This window comes from Talpa occidentalis, unplaced genomic scaffold, assembly GCF_014898055.3.
Source record: "Talpa occidentalis isolate TD23 unplaced genomic scaffold, MPIMG_talOcc4v2.1 talOcc4.3, whole genome shotgun sequence".
In the NCBI taxonomy this organism is placed as follows: Eukaryota; Metazoa; Chordata; class Mammalia; order Eulipotyphla; family Talpidae; genus Talpa; species Talpa occidentalis.
In genome coordinates this window covers 49,483,733-49,501,103 of record NW_023603184.1, presented here as the reverse complement: position 1 = coordinate 49,501,103, position 17,371 = coordinate 49,483,733, and the positions used below count along the sequence as shown (strand labels likewise).

Sequence of the window (17,371 nt, the reverse complement as noted above, 5' to 3'; positions counted from 1 at the left end):
ATTTTTTTTTGATCTAGGTTTTTCGTTCTCAATGTGCGGGTCAGTGTGATCCTAGCTAGTCGATCATAGCTGGAAGTGATAAACACAAACAATTGATAAAAACTTCATTTAAATCTCCATGATCATAATCTTAAGAAATGATTCCCAAATATTGCATCCAAATCATTTGAAGCACTAACACTTCTCAATTACTTGTTGGATAGAATTGCTCAGAGGATGTCCATAGAATCTCATTTTTAGGGCCTCCCCGGTGGCGCATTGGTTGAGCGCTGGGTTGCGAAGCTGCCCGCAGCCTCTGCAGCGTCAGTTCAATCCCCGGCTACCAGGCGAGGGTCCCACATGGCGCGCAGACTCTCCTGCCGCCCACTGCTCCCCTCAGCAGTGTACTTCTTCAGTCTGCCTGTTCTGTTCCCCACTCTGGCTCTGTGAATTCTCTCACCCTCCCATGCTTCTGACTGTACCCAGTGCTTGTATAAATAAATAAATAAATCTTTAAAAAAAAAATCTCATTTTTAACTAGTTTTTCTTGTGCTACTAATGCATAGCAACGTTTTAGATATAAAACTGTAAAGGGGAAGAGTTTGAAAGTAAAACTATCTCTCTTATACTTGAAAATAATAAGTATTTTAAAATAATTGTCCAGCTCTTTTGTGTGTGTTTTGTTTTTAACAGATATTTACCCATTTGTTCTAAAATAATTAGGTTAACACAACTTTGAAAAATGTCACATTTGACTCTCTCGACCCCCATTCCACCCCTCTTTACTTCTTCAGAGAAAGATAAGACAAATAAATTGCTTTTACGCTGGCTGAATGACTAAAAAAAAGAAAATAACATCCCAGGCCACCTCTAATGCCTCCATTATCTTTGAGACTAAAGATTTTTAAATGTTTTCTGAGTTTTCCAAGATGCACACTATAGTTCTGCAAGATATAAAAGCAATGGTCAAGCTCTGATGGGGAGGGAATTAATCCAGGGTGCTCAGGAGTAACTTACAGCCCTAGAAATGGGGAAGGTATGGCCCTTAACAGAGTGCTAGCAAATAGGGTAAATGGTTTATGCCTTATACCTCCTGACAATCCTTTATTTTCCAGACAGCACCCGTTGTCCTTGAAGCAGAAAACAGAGGTGAAATGAAGTTAGCTCTCCAGTACATTCCAGAGCCAAACCCTGGTATGTAATGATTTTCTGTACAGATCTGTGCCCTCTTCTTACCCTTTCCCTCTCCAAAGATTTCTTAAGGTTGATTGATATTTTCAAAGGCAGGAAATTCCTAAACAAGCTTCTTAACCTAGTAATTGTACAGCCCAAATGAGTCAATATTTTTTATTATTTTTTAAAAAATTTATTTATTTATGCATACAAGAGCTGGAGTACAGGCCAGAAATGCGGGGGATGAGAAGATCACCAGAGACAGAGTGGGGAACAGGACAGACAGACTGACTGAAATACACTGCTGAGGGGAGCAGCGGGCGAGACAGGAGAGGTCTGCTGCGTTGTGTGGGTCACTTCCCTGGCCTGGGATCGAACTTGTGCTGCAGTGATTATGGCTAGCTTCGCAATGCTGTGTCTCAACCCCTTGTGCCAACCAGAGAGGCCCAACTCAGTTTTAAACTAGAACATTCACATTATTTTGTGCAGTAAAGAATATAACAAAATGTACTGTATATGATTTAGTGGTAAAGGTGTACTTTTAGTAATGTTAAGTATATTTACCTTTTTGAAGCAGATATTTTCATTTTGCAAATACAAAACTCTATACCATTGAACAATTCCCCTGCTCTCCCTAACCCCAGGTCCTGGAAACCACCATTCTATTATCTATGAGAAAAACTCTCATTTTTTTCCAGTCTACCTTATAGTCCTTATTTGTGTTGTTGTTTGTTTCCCTGTTTTTATTTTTATTTTTTTAATTGAGATAACACTGGTTAACAACACTGTATATAATTTAGGGGAACAGTTTCATATCTCCTTAGATGCATGTTACCATACTACACCCACCCCAAAGCCCCCACAATCCTCCACCATAATCCACTGGACCCTAGGCCCCCTCTCTCCCCTCCTCGTAGTGTCGTTCTGCAGTCAGATTTCTAGGATTTGTTTTGGTTCGACTTTGTCAGTTCCATTGTTTTGTTTCACTATATTTCACATGAGTGAAATCAGCCAGTGTTTGTCTTTCTCCTTCTGTATATTTCTTCTTGTTTTATCTTTCACTTCACTTTCAAAGAGTTTATATCTACACATTGTGAATGACACTTCCTGTATTTAGAATTTGGACCTATACCTGTACCCCTATGTTTATAGCAGCACTATTTAGAATAGGTAAGCTTTGGAAACAACCCAAATGCCCCAAAATAAATGACTGGGTCAAGAACATGTGGTACATATACACCATGGAATATTACTCAGCAAACAAAAAAGACAAACTCATGCAATTTGCAGCAACATGGATGGGCTGGAAGGGATCGTGCTCAGCGAAATAAGCCAGAAAGAAAAAGAAAAATACGGGATGGTTTCACTTGTAGAAGAAATGTAGAGGATCCAAATAAGGGATCAGGAGAAAAAAAGGCATACATGGTGAAAAAAAAAAATGAAGAACGATATACGAAATATATAAAATAAAAATAGAATTTGGACCTATTGGCAGCACCGTGATAAGACTGTTCTTTTCATAGGTGGGAATTGGAAAGTTTCATTTAAAGCTCCTAAAAAATTAGAGCTCATTAGTCCTCCAATCACAAGGTCTCACTGGGAAAGAAAACTTTTCCCTCAAGGTCACTAACTGCATTCTTGATGTTAATACCCCAGGTCTGACTGGAAATGTTCAGTTCTGTGTGCATGACTATTAATCAGGGGAAGGGGAGGGAGAAGGTTCAAAACAGGGGAGGGAAAAACACAAGTTCTATGGTGCTAGGTGATGGTGCACGGGTAAATTAGTATTTGGAATTTTTATGGGGACTATACCTAAGAGGAGAAAGAATGCATTGTACAAAAAAAGGAAGAATGATGTAAAATATATATATATAAAATAGGAAATTTTTTTTAAAAGTAAATAAAAAAAACAAAAAACTGGTTGTGCCAGGCCCATACTGTCCACCCCAGCATTGCTGGTTGGCTTGCTCTGGGCCTTGTCTCTCTAATAAAAGCTTCTTTAATCACCCCTACCCCCCAAAAAAGACTGTATGCATGTAGTGACTGAAGTCTGTTGTTACAAACTTGGTAACTTTCAGTAACTAGGCACTGGAGCTAGTGGGATGTGAGAAATAATGGCTAGTGTGGGTAGTGACTAGAATGGTATTCTAATTCAATTTTTAAAAGTTGCAGGGAAAGCAAAGCAGGTCTTTAGGCCAGGTGGCTGCTAAACAACCATCATGTTACTTCAAGATCTTCCTAAAAGGCAAATTCTTTTAGTACATAACTTGTATTCTATCATTTATAGTAAACATGCATAGAAATTCTTCCACTCTCATTTCCCAGTTTGCCTACTGTCATTTCTTGGTTGTAGGGGCTACGCATAGTGTGTATTGTGATGGGCTCCACCTTGTCTGAGTCAGAGATCATGTATTTTCTACTCCGTAATGGCCGCCTCTTCTCAGCCTATCCAAGTCTTAGATGAAGTGCTTCTACCTTTTCCATAAAGCTTTTCCAGACTGTATTTACCCATTCTGGTCACATCATGTTATAGTAATAACTTGGCAATTCATTTTATATTTTTTTTATTTGAATTACTCTCTCTAGCTTAACTATAAACATTTCCTAAGGACATGAATTTCTTGTATTCCTTATATACTCTGTAACAATCCTGGCATCAGGATTGAGCACATAACTGAGCTCATTAAATAATGGTGGGTGATAGCTGGGTTAACCCATTTTTGAAAAAATGGTAGTATTCCTCTGTTCATATGCACTCAGCCCAGAAAACAGCTTTACACTCTGTCAGCTCAGTAATTTCCTGCCCATAATTTTAGCTATTAAATGTTTAACCACTTTTAACAAGAGCCAGTACCTATTTGCTTATTTTCTGCTTAAATCTTGTCTAAAATGCCTCCCATAATTCATTGAGGTGTTTTGAATATAACTATAAATGGATGATTCACTTAGCTGATATGTATATTTGATTTTGCTGAACTGAGCAAAACCCAAAAAGAATGATGTAATACTCTCTACTTGGAATCAATACATATTATTTTCATAGAGTTATCTGAGTTCAGTACAACCAGACTATGAAACATAAGAATGTGTAGATTTAGCAGTTAGGATCATATATGTTTATGTACTACCTCATATCACAGCACAGGACCATTTTAGGTCGGCACTTCTGGATATAATAGTAAGAGAGGAATGGCAGTGAAAAAATGTACTTTCTCGCTTTTTTTTGTCACAGGTAAAAAGTTTCCTGCAACTGGAGAAGTGCACATCTGGGTGAAGGAATGCCTCGATCTACCACTACTAAGGGGCAGCCATCTAAATTCTTTTGTCAAATGGTAAGACAATTGATAAGCTTGCCTCCCTCATTCGGGAGCAGGCTGGCCTCTGCTGGTTGTTTCAGTTCTCTGTGATACTGAAACTCATCATTCATCGTTTAAATGAAATAATTTGGGGCAATGATAACGTGAATTAGAAAGACCTGTGACATAAACCCCCAAGACTTCATTCAGTTGTAAAACCATAAAGATACAAATGAAAGCAGAGCCTTCATACTTAGATATATAATGCCATATTTTCTAGGCAGTACATCTGCTGATGAGAACCTTATTCAGTATAAGGAGTGGATCAAATTTAATGCTGGACTGCCACGCTCCTCAGTTCCCTAGAGGGGAGGAAGAGAGTTCTTTTTTTTGTTCTTTGTCCCATGTTTATTTTTGACCATTTGCAAGAGGCCTTTTGCACCATCTTGCAAATATATGGAAAATTATTTGCTAAGCAGATCCCTACTAATTATTAGCTCAAAAGAGCTTAAGACAATATCGGATGGTTTCACTTGAAGGAGGAATATAGGGGAACCAAATAAGACATCAGGGGAAAAATAATTACAATACAAAAGAGCTTAAGACAGTTTGGATTTTAAGAGGTAAGGTTTTTTTTTTCCTGTTACGCATATAAATGTCTGGTATCTAGTAAATACTATATAAATAGATATTAGTGTGTAATCCTAACTCCCTCTGAAATATTTTATTTACATAGGATCAGGTTTTTTCCTTATACCGCATACTTCTTTGCAGAAGTCTGCTAATAAGATTTTTCAGCTCAGGTCAATCTCCTGTTCTATGACCCTTGCAGATCTTTTTGCCTCTCTAGATGAAGTATGGCAGGTTAAATTCATTATTATCATAAATATAATGTAATGGTTGCCAATATATAATTTATTCCTAAAGTCAAATTAGCACATTCCAGAGGTTTTCTTTCTCAAGTCTGTACCACACTAATTTCTTAGGCTTTACAGATAGTCAAGAATAGACCATGCTTCCAAATTTTAAAGGAATCCTCAAGAAAGTTCTACCATGGTAAGCACTGAATTAGATGTAAGTATTGAAACAAGTCATTTGCTTAATGTGTAATTATAAAATTAACCTTAGGAGGCAGACATCATTGGCCCCTTTTTGTAGACGAAGAAGCAAGTATTTGAAAGGTTAAGTAACTTTCCCTATAATGCAGCGCCAATAAGTGGCAGAGTCAGGATTCAAAGCAAGCCTGGTCTATTTGCCATACAGAGTTTCTCCCATAGGAGGCCCCCACCACCACCACCAAAGCTCTCTCTTTTTTCTTCCTTTGCCAATCCCCAGGATCTGTGTTGAATTGCACTGAAAGCATAAATGTTCAAATGTCCACTGTCATTAAAATGGTCTCTCCATGATCTTTTCTTTTATAGCACCATCCTTCCTGATACGAGTAGGAAAAGTCGCCAAAAAACAAGAGCTGTAGGGAGAACCACCAACCCTGTCTTCAACCACACCATGGTGTACGATGGGTTCAGGCCTGAAGATCTGATGGAAGCCTGTATAGAGCTTACTGTCTGGGACCATTACAAATTAACTAGCCAGTTTTTGGGAGGTCTTCGGATTGGTTTTGGGACAGGTAACATTTGCTCCACTTTTAACTCTCTATGGGCCAAAGTCTTCTAAAATTTTAGAGGTTTGTTTGTGTGTTGCTCTGCTTCTTCCTAATGAAAACAGATATTCTATTTCTGCTACCTATAATGAAATGAACAGGTAAGAGAATGTCAGGCTGTGTGCTACAAACTCCAAATGTGAAAATTAATAGGATGCTGTGTCAGTCCGCACAGAGCTTAAGGTATTGTAGAGGAAATTGAAAAGCCTTCATTGCTTCTCATTCCTGAAAAAAACAACTTTGGCCCTTGAAGAGTAAAAGACTAAAAGACTAAAAGTATGTTTTCAACCATAGCAATCTTTAAAGTAACTAACATTTATGGAGCACTAGTCACTGTACTGATTGCTTTGTTTGCATTGTTTCAATTAATCCTCACAGCAGCTCTCTCAGTAGTTACTAATGTTATCCCTAGGGGAACTGCTGTTCCATGAAATTAAGTAACAGAACTAATGGTGGCAGAGCCCAGATTCAAATTCGAGTCTGTTAGATACTAAAGACTTAACTGCACTTCCTTAGAGATGATCCAGTGTCACTTCCAAACCAATGGAGGAATCCACCCCACTGCTCCCCTATGCTTGGAACAGATTGTTCTCTAGTTTTTATGTTAACATGAAGAGAAATCATGACTTTGGAAGTAAAGGCAATAATCTCAATTATGGAGCATCCCATTATCAGACATTTCAGATGATTAAACAATTCTGTCTTATGTTGAGTCCTGTATCTGCCCTCCTGTTGATGTTAAAACTCTTCTTAATTGCCTTCTTGAGTGATTATAATCAGGAAATGACTCATTCCCCCTCTTCTCTCCCCCACCCCCAAACTGAGGTATTCCTTTCTAAATGCATAGCTTCCCTTTTTTGCAGGCAAAAGCTATGGTACTGAAGTGGATTGGATGGACTCTACTTCCGAAGAAGTTGCTCTTTGGGAGAAGATGGTAAACTCCCCCAACACTTGGATTGAAGCAACCCTGCCACTCAGAATGCTGCAGATTGCCAAGATTTCCAAGTGAACCCAAAGTCCACTGACTCCTCTACTGGAAACAACTAAATAGGTGGATCTGATATGAAAATCTGACTACAGACAGAGATTCTTCCCTTCTCTCTCTTGCTACAAATGAATGCTACACAGCATGGGAAAGTCAGCCTACATGTGTTTCTCTGGCCATAAGGCATAAGAGATTGAAATAATAACAAAAAGTGTAACTTATTTGGAATTGCAACATTAGAAAGGTTTTTGGGGAAAATAAGAAACTTTAACTGTTGCAGCTGCTTCAAGGAAAAAAGCTGCCAAATGTGGGATGCTGTAAACCAGTAAATTATTGTAGTTTGTGACCATGCATTTACACTACAATCTAGTGCACAGTTAATAGGCTGCCAATTGATCACTGAAAACCCTTGCAGGAACTGAAAATGTATAAGTTGTGGAAAACAGTGACAGAAAGATATTCCTACAAAAGAGGGGTGGGGAGAGGCGACTGTCATTGACAGTAAAGAATTTGACCATAAGAAAACTATTTACTCTCTAATCTATGTTAAAACATGGAATTCCATATTAAGGCAATGAGACTAAATTTACAGCATGCATTTCTGCCTTCAGAAACTGCGTTCTCCCTTTCCCAGTGTTAAACAGAAGTCTTAAATGTGCTTTGGTGCCACCCATTGGCCATAGATGGAATCCAGCTTGTGGCTTAATGTTCTCCTAAAATAGATGTGTCAGCCTGTATTTTATAATAGAGTATATGTGTATATATATATATATGAAAAAAACCACAAAAACCTTGCATATATAAGGCTCTGTATTTCTTAGAACTCTACAAAAGCAGCATGAGAGTTGTCACAGACATGCTTTGCAACAAAGTTTAATTAAAATGCTAATTGTTAAATTTATACTATACTTCCTATGTTATAAGTTTCATATTTTGTAAAAACCCTTAGTCAAAATAAATTACCATGATTTAACTAGGGTGGCAAATTAACCTGACTTCTGATTTTTTAATTTTTTAAAGATTTATTTATTTATGCATACAAGAGCTGGGATACAGGCCAGAGGTCTGGGGGCGTGGAAGGGATTCACCAGAGACAGAGCGGGGAACAGAACAGGCAGACTGACTGAAATACACTGCTGAGGGGAGCAGCGGGCGAGACAGGAGAGGTCTGCTGCACCATGTGGGTAGCTCCCTGGCCGGGGATCGAACTCGTGCTGCAGAGGCTTCGGATTACGTCATAGTGCGGTGTTTAACCCGTTGCACCACCAGGGAGGCCCCTGACTTCTAATTTTAAAAGAAAACTCTACATTAGGAATCCTGAAACCTAAATTCCCTAACAAGGGTAAAGAACTACTACTCGGCTTATATTTTCTCCAGAATCTTTCTTGCAACTCTGAGTATAATTTCCTCTAAGTGGGAAGCTCTAGCTATGCTATTGAGAATAGTACAATGTTTTATTTTTATAATATAATTCAAGGGCTTTGAAGATAAGTCAACAGTTACCTTTGAAAGATTTTTGGGTCATAATACACACAATATTTCTCTCTCTAAGAACCCAACCAGATTGCCTTTCTCAAAACAAGCACTAATCTGATGTAGGTTAGCAGTCTAAATGGTGGGGGAATGGGATCTTATAACAGACAGCTAAACAAATGTCAATGGAAGCAACTAGATGCTTCTTCCTGTAAACAGATGCTACAATCTTCTACGTCTTGCAGGTAAGAGCCCTCAACAAGAAAATGACTCTTCCCATTGTGTTTAGCAGTGTTTCCTCTTACTGCTATTCTTTTATTTTTTTATTGAAGTCACATAATATTTTATAAATTTCAGGTGAGTGTCATTATAAATCAATGCCTGCACCCAACATTAAGTTTACCACTATCCTCAGCCTACTAGCATCCCCCTAGCCTACTCCCATCCCAGACCTCTCACCCTCCACATGCAGGAGTGGATTATAAAACCACCCTCTTTGCATGTGCCCACAGCACACTGCCTCAGGATGTCCAAGGGGGTTTCATGTCACATTTTTTCTAAAAGAGAAAATAAAAATTGTAAATTTAATCTCACTTAACTACAAAAGGAAAATTAAGTGGAACTTCTATGCATTATATAGTATAAACAACCTCAATTCTTTAATGAATTAAAGTTGACAGACATTTTTAAAAAAAGATTTATTTATGCATTCACAAACGGGTCTAGGCCTGAGGGGGTGGGGGGTGAGAGGACTCACCAGAGACAGAGTCGGGAACAGAAGAGGCAGACTGACTGAAATACACTGCTGAGGGGAGCAGCGGGCGAGACAGGAGAGGTCTGCTGCGCCATGTGGGTTGCTCCCTGGCCAGGGATGGAGCTCATGCCACAGTGACTGGTGATAGCTCGATAGCACTGTGACATAATACCTGTGCCACCAGGGAGGCCCCTCAAGTTGACAGACTTGAATCAGGGGGATTTTTAGGCAGTCTCTTAAAATTTTGATACATATTTTCTTACATTGGTACCTTTCCTTGAACTCCATGTTTTAGGGCTTTTTTTCATTGTTTAAGCCAGAAACCCACCTAGAAATAATCAAAAAATGGTAGACATGTTAGAAATATACTGGGTTAACACACAATTAGAGTAGTACCACAAGAACCTAGGTTATGTCAGGGACTTGTAGCCTAAAACCAGGAACTCAATGCTCTGTTCATCAGGGGTAGAAAACAGTACCAGAGGTGGATAGAGAAAAGTCTACAATTGGCCCCATCTGCATTACGTGCCTTCTTTCTGACTGGGAAGAAGTGATGCAGTATCAGAAAAATGCAATTTTTATGTACATATGGACACTGGTGCGATCAAGAGGTGGGAAGTCACTCAGTATGTGTCTCCTTGAAGTGAAAATACTTCAGAATTCACACAATGGAATATTACTCCACAATCAAAAAAGATAAACTCATGCCATTCACAGCAACGTGGATGGAGCGGGAAGGAATTATGCTCAGTGAAATAAGCCAGAAGGAAAAAGAAAAATATCAGATGGTTTCACTTATAGCAGGAATAAAGGAGAACCAAATAAGACATCAGGGGAAAAAATAACAGTACAAAACACAACAAAGCAAAAATAGACAATTATAAATCAGAGACATCCTGCAGGGGAGGAGGCGGGAGAGGGATCAGAGGGAGGAAGGGAGGAGCACAGGGGCCTGAGGTGATGGTGCACGGGTGCCTTGGGGAAGGAAACTCTATGGGGACTACACCTGAGGGGGTGGGGAGAAGCAAATATTGTTTACAAATGAACAATGATATAAAAATTTTTTTAAAAAGTAGTATTTCAAAGAGTCACTCCCAACTATTTCCAAAGAAACCTAAATTTCCCCATCCACCATGACTGTTGCAGCTTCTAAGTGGGTGATAAGAATCTTGGGACCCCATGACCTGCCCAACTGGCCTAGGAGTCCACCAAAGCCTGCTCACTGGTGCCCTGGTCTAACGCCTTCCAGAGAGGCTTAGCTTTGTACACCAGGGAACTTGCTAGGACTTTTCTGCACATCTCTGGCATCCATACACACCAAAAAACACCTGAACATCTTCCTTCTCTGGACCCTTGTGGCTAGTCTGTTTCAGGATTGCTCTTCCATCCCCCATTTTCTTTATCCCTTAGTTTTCATAACATTAAGATGATTCTAAATTTTAAGTTTTTTATCTTGTATTTTTTTTTAGTTGCCTCTAACTAAAGCAATTTCCATGTCATTAAAGTACCTGTGTGAAGATGATAATGTTTAATGGCTGCATATTCTGTTGTATGAAAATATAATTTTCTTAACATTCTTTTTTGGACCTTTACATTTCCAACATTTAGTTGTTATAAACCATACTACGATGAAAAATGTTGAGCAAAACATCTTTTTTTCCAGATTAGTCCTGGAACAAAGATCTCCCCAGAAAGACAATTATTAGTTCAATATTTACAATATATACTATATCCTAAGTTCCCAATACATGCTGTTACTGTGTTTCATCAACACTTTTTCATTATATCCTTCCCGGTCCTGGATATTCTTTTTTTATGTTTAATATATTTTTTTTTTATAAAATTCTTACATCATTTTCATTTTGGTTATATTCCCCATACAATTGCACCCCCCTTATTTTGACCCTAATTCCTCCCCCCTCTTCCTCTCCCCACCCTCCCCATAGTGTGTCTCTGGTTTATAGTTGCTTATTGATTTTGATTTTTGTCTTTATTATCATTAGTCTTTTTCCTGGTCCCTTACTTAGGTTTTCTAGATTCCTGCTGTGAGTGAGACCATCCGGTATTTTTCTTTATCTTTCTGGCTTATTTCACGGTGCATGATCCCTTCCAGTTCCTGATACCTGAGAATTATATCTAAGAAATTTTTCTAATATAAGTAATTTGATAGAAGAAATGTTATCTAAATGACACTTAATTTGAGATGGTCAATGAAGTCAAATTTCTTAAGCTAAGAAGGTCTTTCTTGTTCCAGAGATTTGATGCTTACCTTTAATTTCTTCTAGTTTCCATCTTTACTACTTTGCTTTTATTGCACTTTACATCTAACTCATTTGGAATTGACTTTGGTATATGAGGGTAAGCCTCATTTGGATCGCTTTCTCTTTTAATGTTTATATTATTGTTCATTAAATTTCTGTTATCATTTTTGCTAGTGGGTAAAAACAAGGAGTGCTGAATTTCTAATAAAATATATTCCCAGCTGGGGACAAAGCTGAGAGAAACAAATGACATTTCAGTAGGATTTGCTCTTTTACTGAGCTACGTGGAACACACAGCTACCAACTCAGCTGTTAGGGTCCTGACTCTGAAAGTACAACCACTACTTTGCATACTACAGAAATACAACGTGGTTCTACAAAGCAGCGGTGGTACAGATTGCTACAGTGATGTATTCTCATGGCAGCTGACATGGAGGGAGGAGGAGGAGGAATTTGTCACCATCAGCTTGATTTGTTTACTCCTACCAGACCTTAGGTGGGGCAAGCTTTCTTCCCCTCCTGCTGGCTAGAAACCAAGAAGGGTTGGCATCTTTCCTCTGTACAGTACCGGCCAGACACTGGCTGGTGAGCTAAGGGTTGTGCTTGGCTACAAGGGCAAGCACCACATGACCAGACCGGCTGTGGGCTCCCCGCAGGCCCCTTGTTGTTACTTCACCGCATTCTAAGGGTGGCCCTCCAATCACAGGGCGCCTTACTGGGGAACCCAACTGCGGGGCTGTGCCAGGAGTCCCTAGCAACACCGTGGCTTTTGAGATCTGAGGAGGAAAAGACTGTGGTCAGTGGACAGTGCAGGAGAGTGCCTATGCCCCAGGAAGAGCAGGCGCTCGGGATGGACACTCCACCCATTAAAGAAGCCTTGGAGAAGAAGCAAAATGAAAAGCTAAAACACGAGGAAGAAGAGATGGAGTTTAAGGAACTGGATGGTCTGAAGGAAGCTTTGGCAAACCTCCGGGGACTGTCCCAAGAGGAGAAGAGCGAGAAAGCCATGCTTCGCTCCCGCATCCAGGAGCAGTCCCAGCTCATCTGCATTCTGAAGAGGAGGTCGGATGAGGCCTTAGAGCGCTGTCAGATCCTGGAGCTGCTCAACACAGAGCTCGAGGAGAAGAGGGCGCTGGCGGCTGAGAAGCTGAGGGCCAAGAGCGAGCATGCCCGGAAGCTGGAGGACCGTTTCCTGACCCTGGCAGCCAACCATGAGCTGATGATCCGCTTCAAGGATGAGCACAAGAGTCAGAATGTCAAATTGAGGGAGGAAAATGAGAAACTGAGGCTGGAGAATGACAGCCTCTTCAGCCAGGCTCTGAAGGACCAGGAGGCCAAAGTATTGCAGCTCACCTCCCGGAGTGAAGCTCTGGCCACCGAGCTGGAGACTCTGAAAAAGAGATGTGCTCAGGATGCCTGCCAAGCACTGGCCCGAGAGAAGGAGCTCCTGGAGCTGCAGAGCCAGCAGGCCTGTGCCCACACCAAAGAGACAGAACAGTTGCGCAGCCAGCTGCAGAGCCTCAAGCAGCAGCACCAGCAGGCAGTGGAGCAGATGGCCAAGGCTGAGGAGGCCCACAACAGCCTGAGCCAGGAGCTGCAGGCCAGGCTGCAGGCGGTCACTGGGGAGAAAGAGGAGCTGCTGCAGTTATCCATGGAGAGGGGGAAGGTGCTTCAGAGCAAGCAAGCGGAAATCCGCCAGCTTGAGGAGAAGTTGGAGACTGCAGATATGGCCAGAAGGCATGCCCTAGAGAGGTTTGAGTTAGAGGTAGTGGCAGTAGACAGCAACTTGAGAGTCCGCGAGCTTCAGCGCAGGGTGGATGGCATCCAGAAGGCCTATGATGAACTCAGGCTGCAGTCTGAAGCCTTCAAAAAGCACAGCCTGGATCTTTTAAGCAAGGAGAGAGAACTCAATGCCAAACTCCGCCATCTCTTTCCATAAGATGTTTCTGCTTCCTCTGACCTTTAATTCAAATATTTGTGCTTTAGTATTAATGGTGAGAGTAGAGATGGTATTCCATATATCACACTTTTAAGCACAAAAGGCAACTCAAAACTACTTTATTATACCGTTGTTACTATTGTAAGGCTAATGCTAACTTTCAGCCCTGTCACCTAGAATATACAATATTTACCAGATTTTCTCTGTTCTTGAAATGATCCGAAATTTGCTATCAGGATTTCCACTTCCCCCATAACTTACTCACTTTATCTTCAAATCTATTAAGATTTTAAATGAGCAGCTTCATTGATTTAGTTGAATCTTAAATGTGCAATGAGATGTGCTAATGTGAAAAAAAGAATCAGCACCATTAGCCCTTATGGCTAGGTAGGCTTAGAGTCTTCTGTATTTGAGATTGTAAGCTATGACAGTCAATAGCATAATAGCCTGTAGAACTCACAGGAAAAGGTGATTTTACAACTGACCAAACAATTGTGTGTTTCATCTCTTTTATCCAATATCCTTTTTATTTTATTTACACCAGCTTGGAAAAAAAAAAAAAGATTGAGATAATTAAATTCTTTACTAAAGTGGGAAAACTTCATTTTAGTCATTGTAAGCGTGTGATAAGATTCAAATAAGTGAAATAGCCTGTTTTTCTTTCTCCCACAATCTTAGATCACATTCAATTTTTTTTGTTTTCTCTTTAATAAAAACAAGATTTAGAGGTATTGTCATGCAAAGATCAATAACTCATTTAGTATTTCAAAATATGCCAATAGAGAAAAGCGCCCAATTTGGGGTAACGAGTCATAACAAATTGGGTATGATCCATATCGCAATTCATAGCAAATGTTTGTTTCTGTTAACATATTTTCTTGCAACTAACTTTTCCACCTTTTAAAAAAAATTTATAAACTGTATGTATTTATGTATACTTACAGAATTTTTGTAGGAATAGCTAACTATGTACTTATAAAGACACATAATAGTTATATATAAGTATATATATATTTAGGCAAAGCCCTTGCAGAAGTCATCATAAAAATATACTTTGTTTATTTCTGGTTTTAGTTATTGATATCCCAAAATGTTATAAATACTTGTCAAAATACTGTAATTTGTATATTTCTCACCCATTTGGTACTAAATACGAAGTAACCTAATAATTTGGATTTATTAAAAATATAACTTAGCACCTACTTAATAAACAGCTTTCAAGCAAAAATTGTCACTCAGATAATTTTTAAACCTATTTTCTCACAATTCCGCTAAGATTATGGTATCAAAAGCAAACTTTTCTCATCAAAACAGGAATCACATTTCTGGTTAGAAAAGACTATTTCCTTCTTCTTAGACATTACCAAGAGTCAGAATATTGGAGTTAATTTAATCATTGCTAGCCTTTATCGAATTCCTATTATTTATCATTGTGCTGAAACACTTCAGATAGTTTTATTTAACCTTGGGGCTATTTAAGAAGGTAATGTTCATTTCTATTTCAAAGAGAAATCTGAGATTTGATAATTTTCTCAAGGTCACCAGGTCATTGGCAGAATTAGGATTTGATGATAACACGACACTGAAAGATATGTTGGCTGTCCACTAAGTGCTCTGGAGGTGGCACTGAGAGCTTGTGGAAGCGTGTTTTATGCCCTGGAAGAGCTGTCATACCATCTAGTCTAAGGGCAAAAAGCAATTACATGCAGTGAGATTTGTTTGTACTGGGGGCGTTATGAGATCACAGCAGGTCACATACACACACACTCTAACTGCTGGGGGTAGGGGGTGAGTATTGGGACAGTAGGAAAGCAGCCAGGATAACTGACACAGGATGTAGAAGCTGGTTCTTACATAAGCAGTAGGATTTCATCAGATGGAGTTAGAGTTTGAGATATCATCTTAGAGAAATTCAAGGTTTTAAAAAATATATGTAGCATATGTGGGGAAATCATAAGCTGTTGGGCGGAGGTGCAGAGAACTACACCTACAGCCAGAACTGGAAGAGGAGGTTTTAGACAGACTATAGAGAGCCTCAAGAGCCAGAATAGTCCTTGCGTAGGGGAGTGAGGAGGAGAAGGGAAGAGTATAAACAGGAGACACAGACCAACCCGACTCCCCTTTCCGCACAGGATCAGGATGCTCAGCCAAGGGCTTGCTCCTGGCTGCCAGCACCCCTTCCTTTCCCTCACCTGCTAGCCCATACCACCCCTCCAGCCCTCAGCCTGTCCAATTCCAGCTGTCCTACCCCAAATAGCCAACTGTGGTGGTTTCTTTTCAAAATTTTGCACCCAGCCTGCAAGGAGAAAGCTCCTAGGCAGCGACCAAGTGAGCCCTGGAAGCAGGCCTTTTGGACAGGAATCCTGGGGTCCTGGTACTGCTAGGGCCTATTAAGGGGCTTTGCCCGGGAATTTCCTCCTCAGAAAGGGGGCGAGTGCACCTGGAAGAGCAATGGGATTGGATAATATAGGACAAGTACGCAAGGACTAAGTAAGCAAGGATTTAATAAGTAAGGAATTAATAAGTAAGCAAGGAATTAATAAATTAAGGGGACAAGGCACAGGTCCCCTAAAAAGTGAGTACAAGGGCTAGGTCCCAGTCACCTGGAACTAAGAAAAGTACTGCTCGTTGTAATGCTAAGGAATTTGTGTGAGGTTGAACCCTATGTTTAGTGGGCCCCAAATGCTCAGAGAGGGGTGATTTCACAAGGTTCCCTCTCGTACTCTTGAAAGATATTAAAAGGAACCTGGGTAGTTAAAATAGGACAATGATGGATGCCTAGAGAACAGCTGAGGAAAAGAACCCACAACACAGACTAGGAAAATAAAAGGAATATCCATCTGTCATGTTACCCTCATAGCAAGTACTTGAGACTCAATTGTCAGTGATTTTATTTTTTTTTATCCAGCATTTTATTGTAACAAATTATTGATGTTGAGTTTCTTTCACTGTGTTCATACATACAATTACGCTGGCTCTTGAATAATAATTAAAAATTAAATCTTAGTTTGCCTCATAGAACAATGTAGTATTCATAACAATTTGCCATAGCATTACAATTGTCAGTGATTTTACAGATGAAAAATGTGAGCCTCGGATAGGGTGACTTTGGGATGGAGAAGTGACCTTTGAACCTATGTACCTCTTGATGTGCCATTTGCGCAGGGACCCCAAATTAATCTGATGCTCCTCTGTCATTGCATTGGGGCACTCAGCAGTTGTTCAACTACCCCACATTTCCACTTTGTGCTGGGCACTGCAAATGATGTAGCTGGCCTGATTTCTGACCCTAAAGCCTGTGCTTTTTCCTATTATACAAACTACCTTCTTTTCCTTCCAGGTACAAAAAGGCATTGTTTTTATTTTTTCTTCTGGGTCTATGTTTGATTCCTGGAGGCTTATTCTCTTTCTGAGACTCCATGTTGCAGTCATCTTTTTCGATTCTATTGATTTACCATTCATTTACAAAACAATATAATTGGGGGCTACAGGTTCATACCTGAACGTGTACATGTTTCCCAAAGCTCCAGTGCCACTGCTCTATGACATTTACCCCCACTGTCTTTGCCTTCCTCCCCCGTGGTAACTACCATATTTTTCAGTCTATGAGAGTTATTTTGGTTGTGTTTTGCCAGATTGCTTTCTTTGGTTATCTATATTCCACAAATGCACGAAAACAGTGTAACTGTCTTTCAGTTTCTGAGATATTTAACTTAGCAAACTCACCACAAGTTCCATCTACCTTTTCCAAAGGGCACAATTTCATCTTTTAATAGCTGAGCAGCATTCCATTGGCTATATATACCACTGTTTATTCATCCGGCAATACCATGTCTTGGCAATCATAAATA

At 39.9% G+C, this 17,371-nt stretch overlaps 2 protein-coding genes across 13 annotated transcripts in view; both read left to right on the top strand.

Moving 5' to 3' along the window:
• Positions 1-8,071, top strand: part of SYTL2 (synaptotagmin like 2) — a 104,700-nt gene extending 96,629 nt beyond the window's left edge. For all 12 annotated transcript variants that reach the window (XM_037523073.2, XM_037523074.2, XM_037523072.2 and 9 more), the window contains 4 exons: positions 1,095-1,173; positions 4,385-4,484; positions 5,870-6,075; positions 6,972-8,071. In XM_037523073.2, coding sequence (XP_037378970.1) covers positions 1,095-1,173; positions 4,385-4,484; positions 5,870-6,075; positions 6,972-7,117 — 531 coding nt within the window. In that variant the 3' untranslated portion in view covers positions 7,118-8,071. The remainder of the gene's footprint in view (positions 1-1,094; positions 1,174-4,384; positions 4,485-5,869; positions 6,076-6,971) is intronic.
• A 4,231-nt stretch (positions 8,072-12,302) lies between these two features.
• On the top strand, positions 12,303-14,771 carry CCDC89 (coiled-coil domain containing 89). The gene has a single exon (XM_037521805.2). The coding sequence runs from the start codon at positions 12,405-12,407 to the stop codon at positions 13,518-13,520; it is 1,116 nt and encodes a 371-aa protein (XP_037377702.1). The 5' UTR covers positions 12,303-12,404; the 3' UTR covers positions 13,521-14,771.
• The last annotated feature ends 2,600 nt before the right edge of the window (positions 14,772-17,371 follow it).

Excerpts from the sequence above, each read along its gene's own strand:
- CCDC89 (XM_037521805.2), top strand. The coding sequence starts at position 12,405 with ATGCCCCAGGAAGAGCAGGCGCTCGGGATGGACACTCCACCCATTAAA.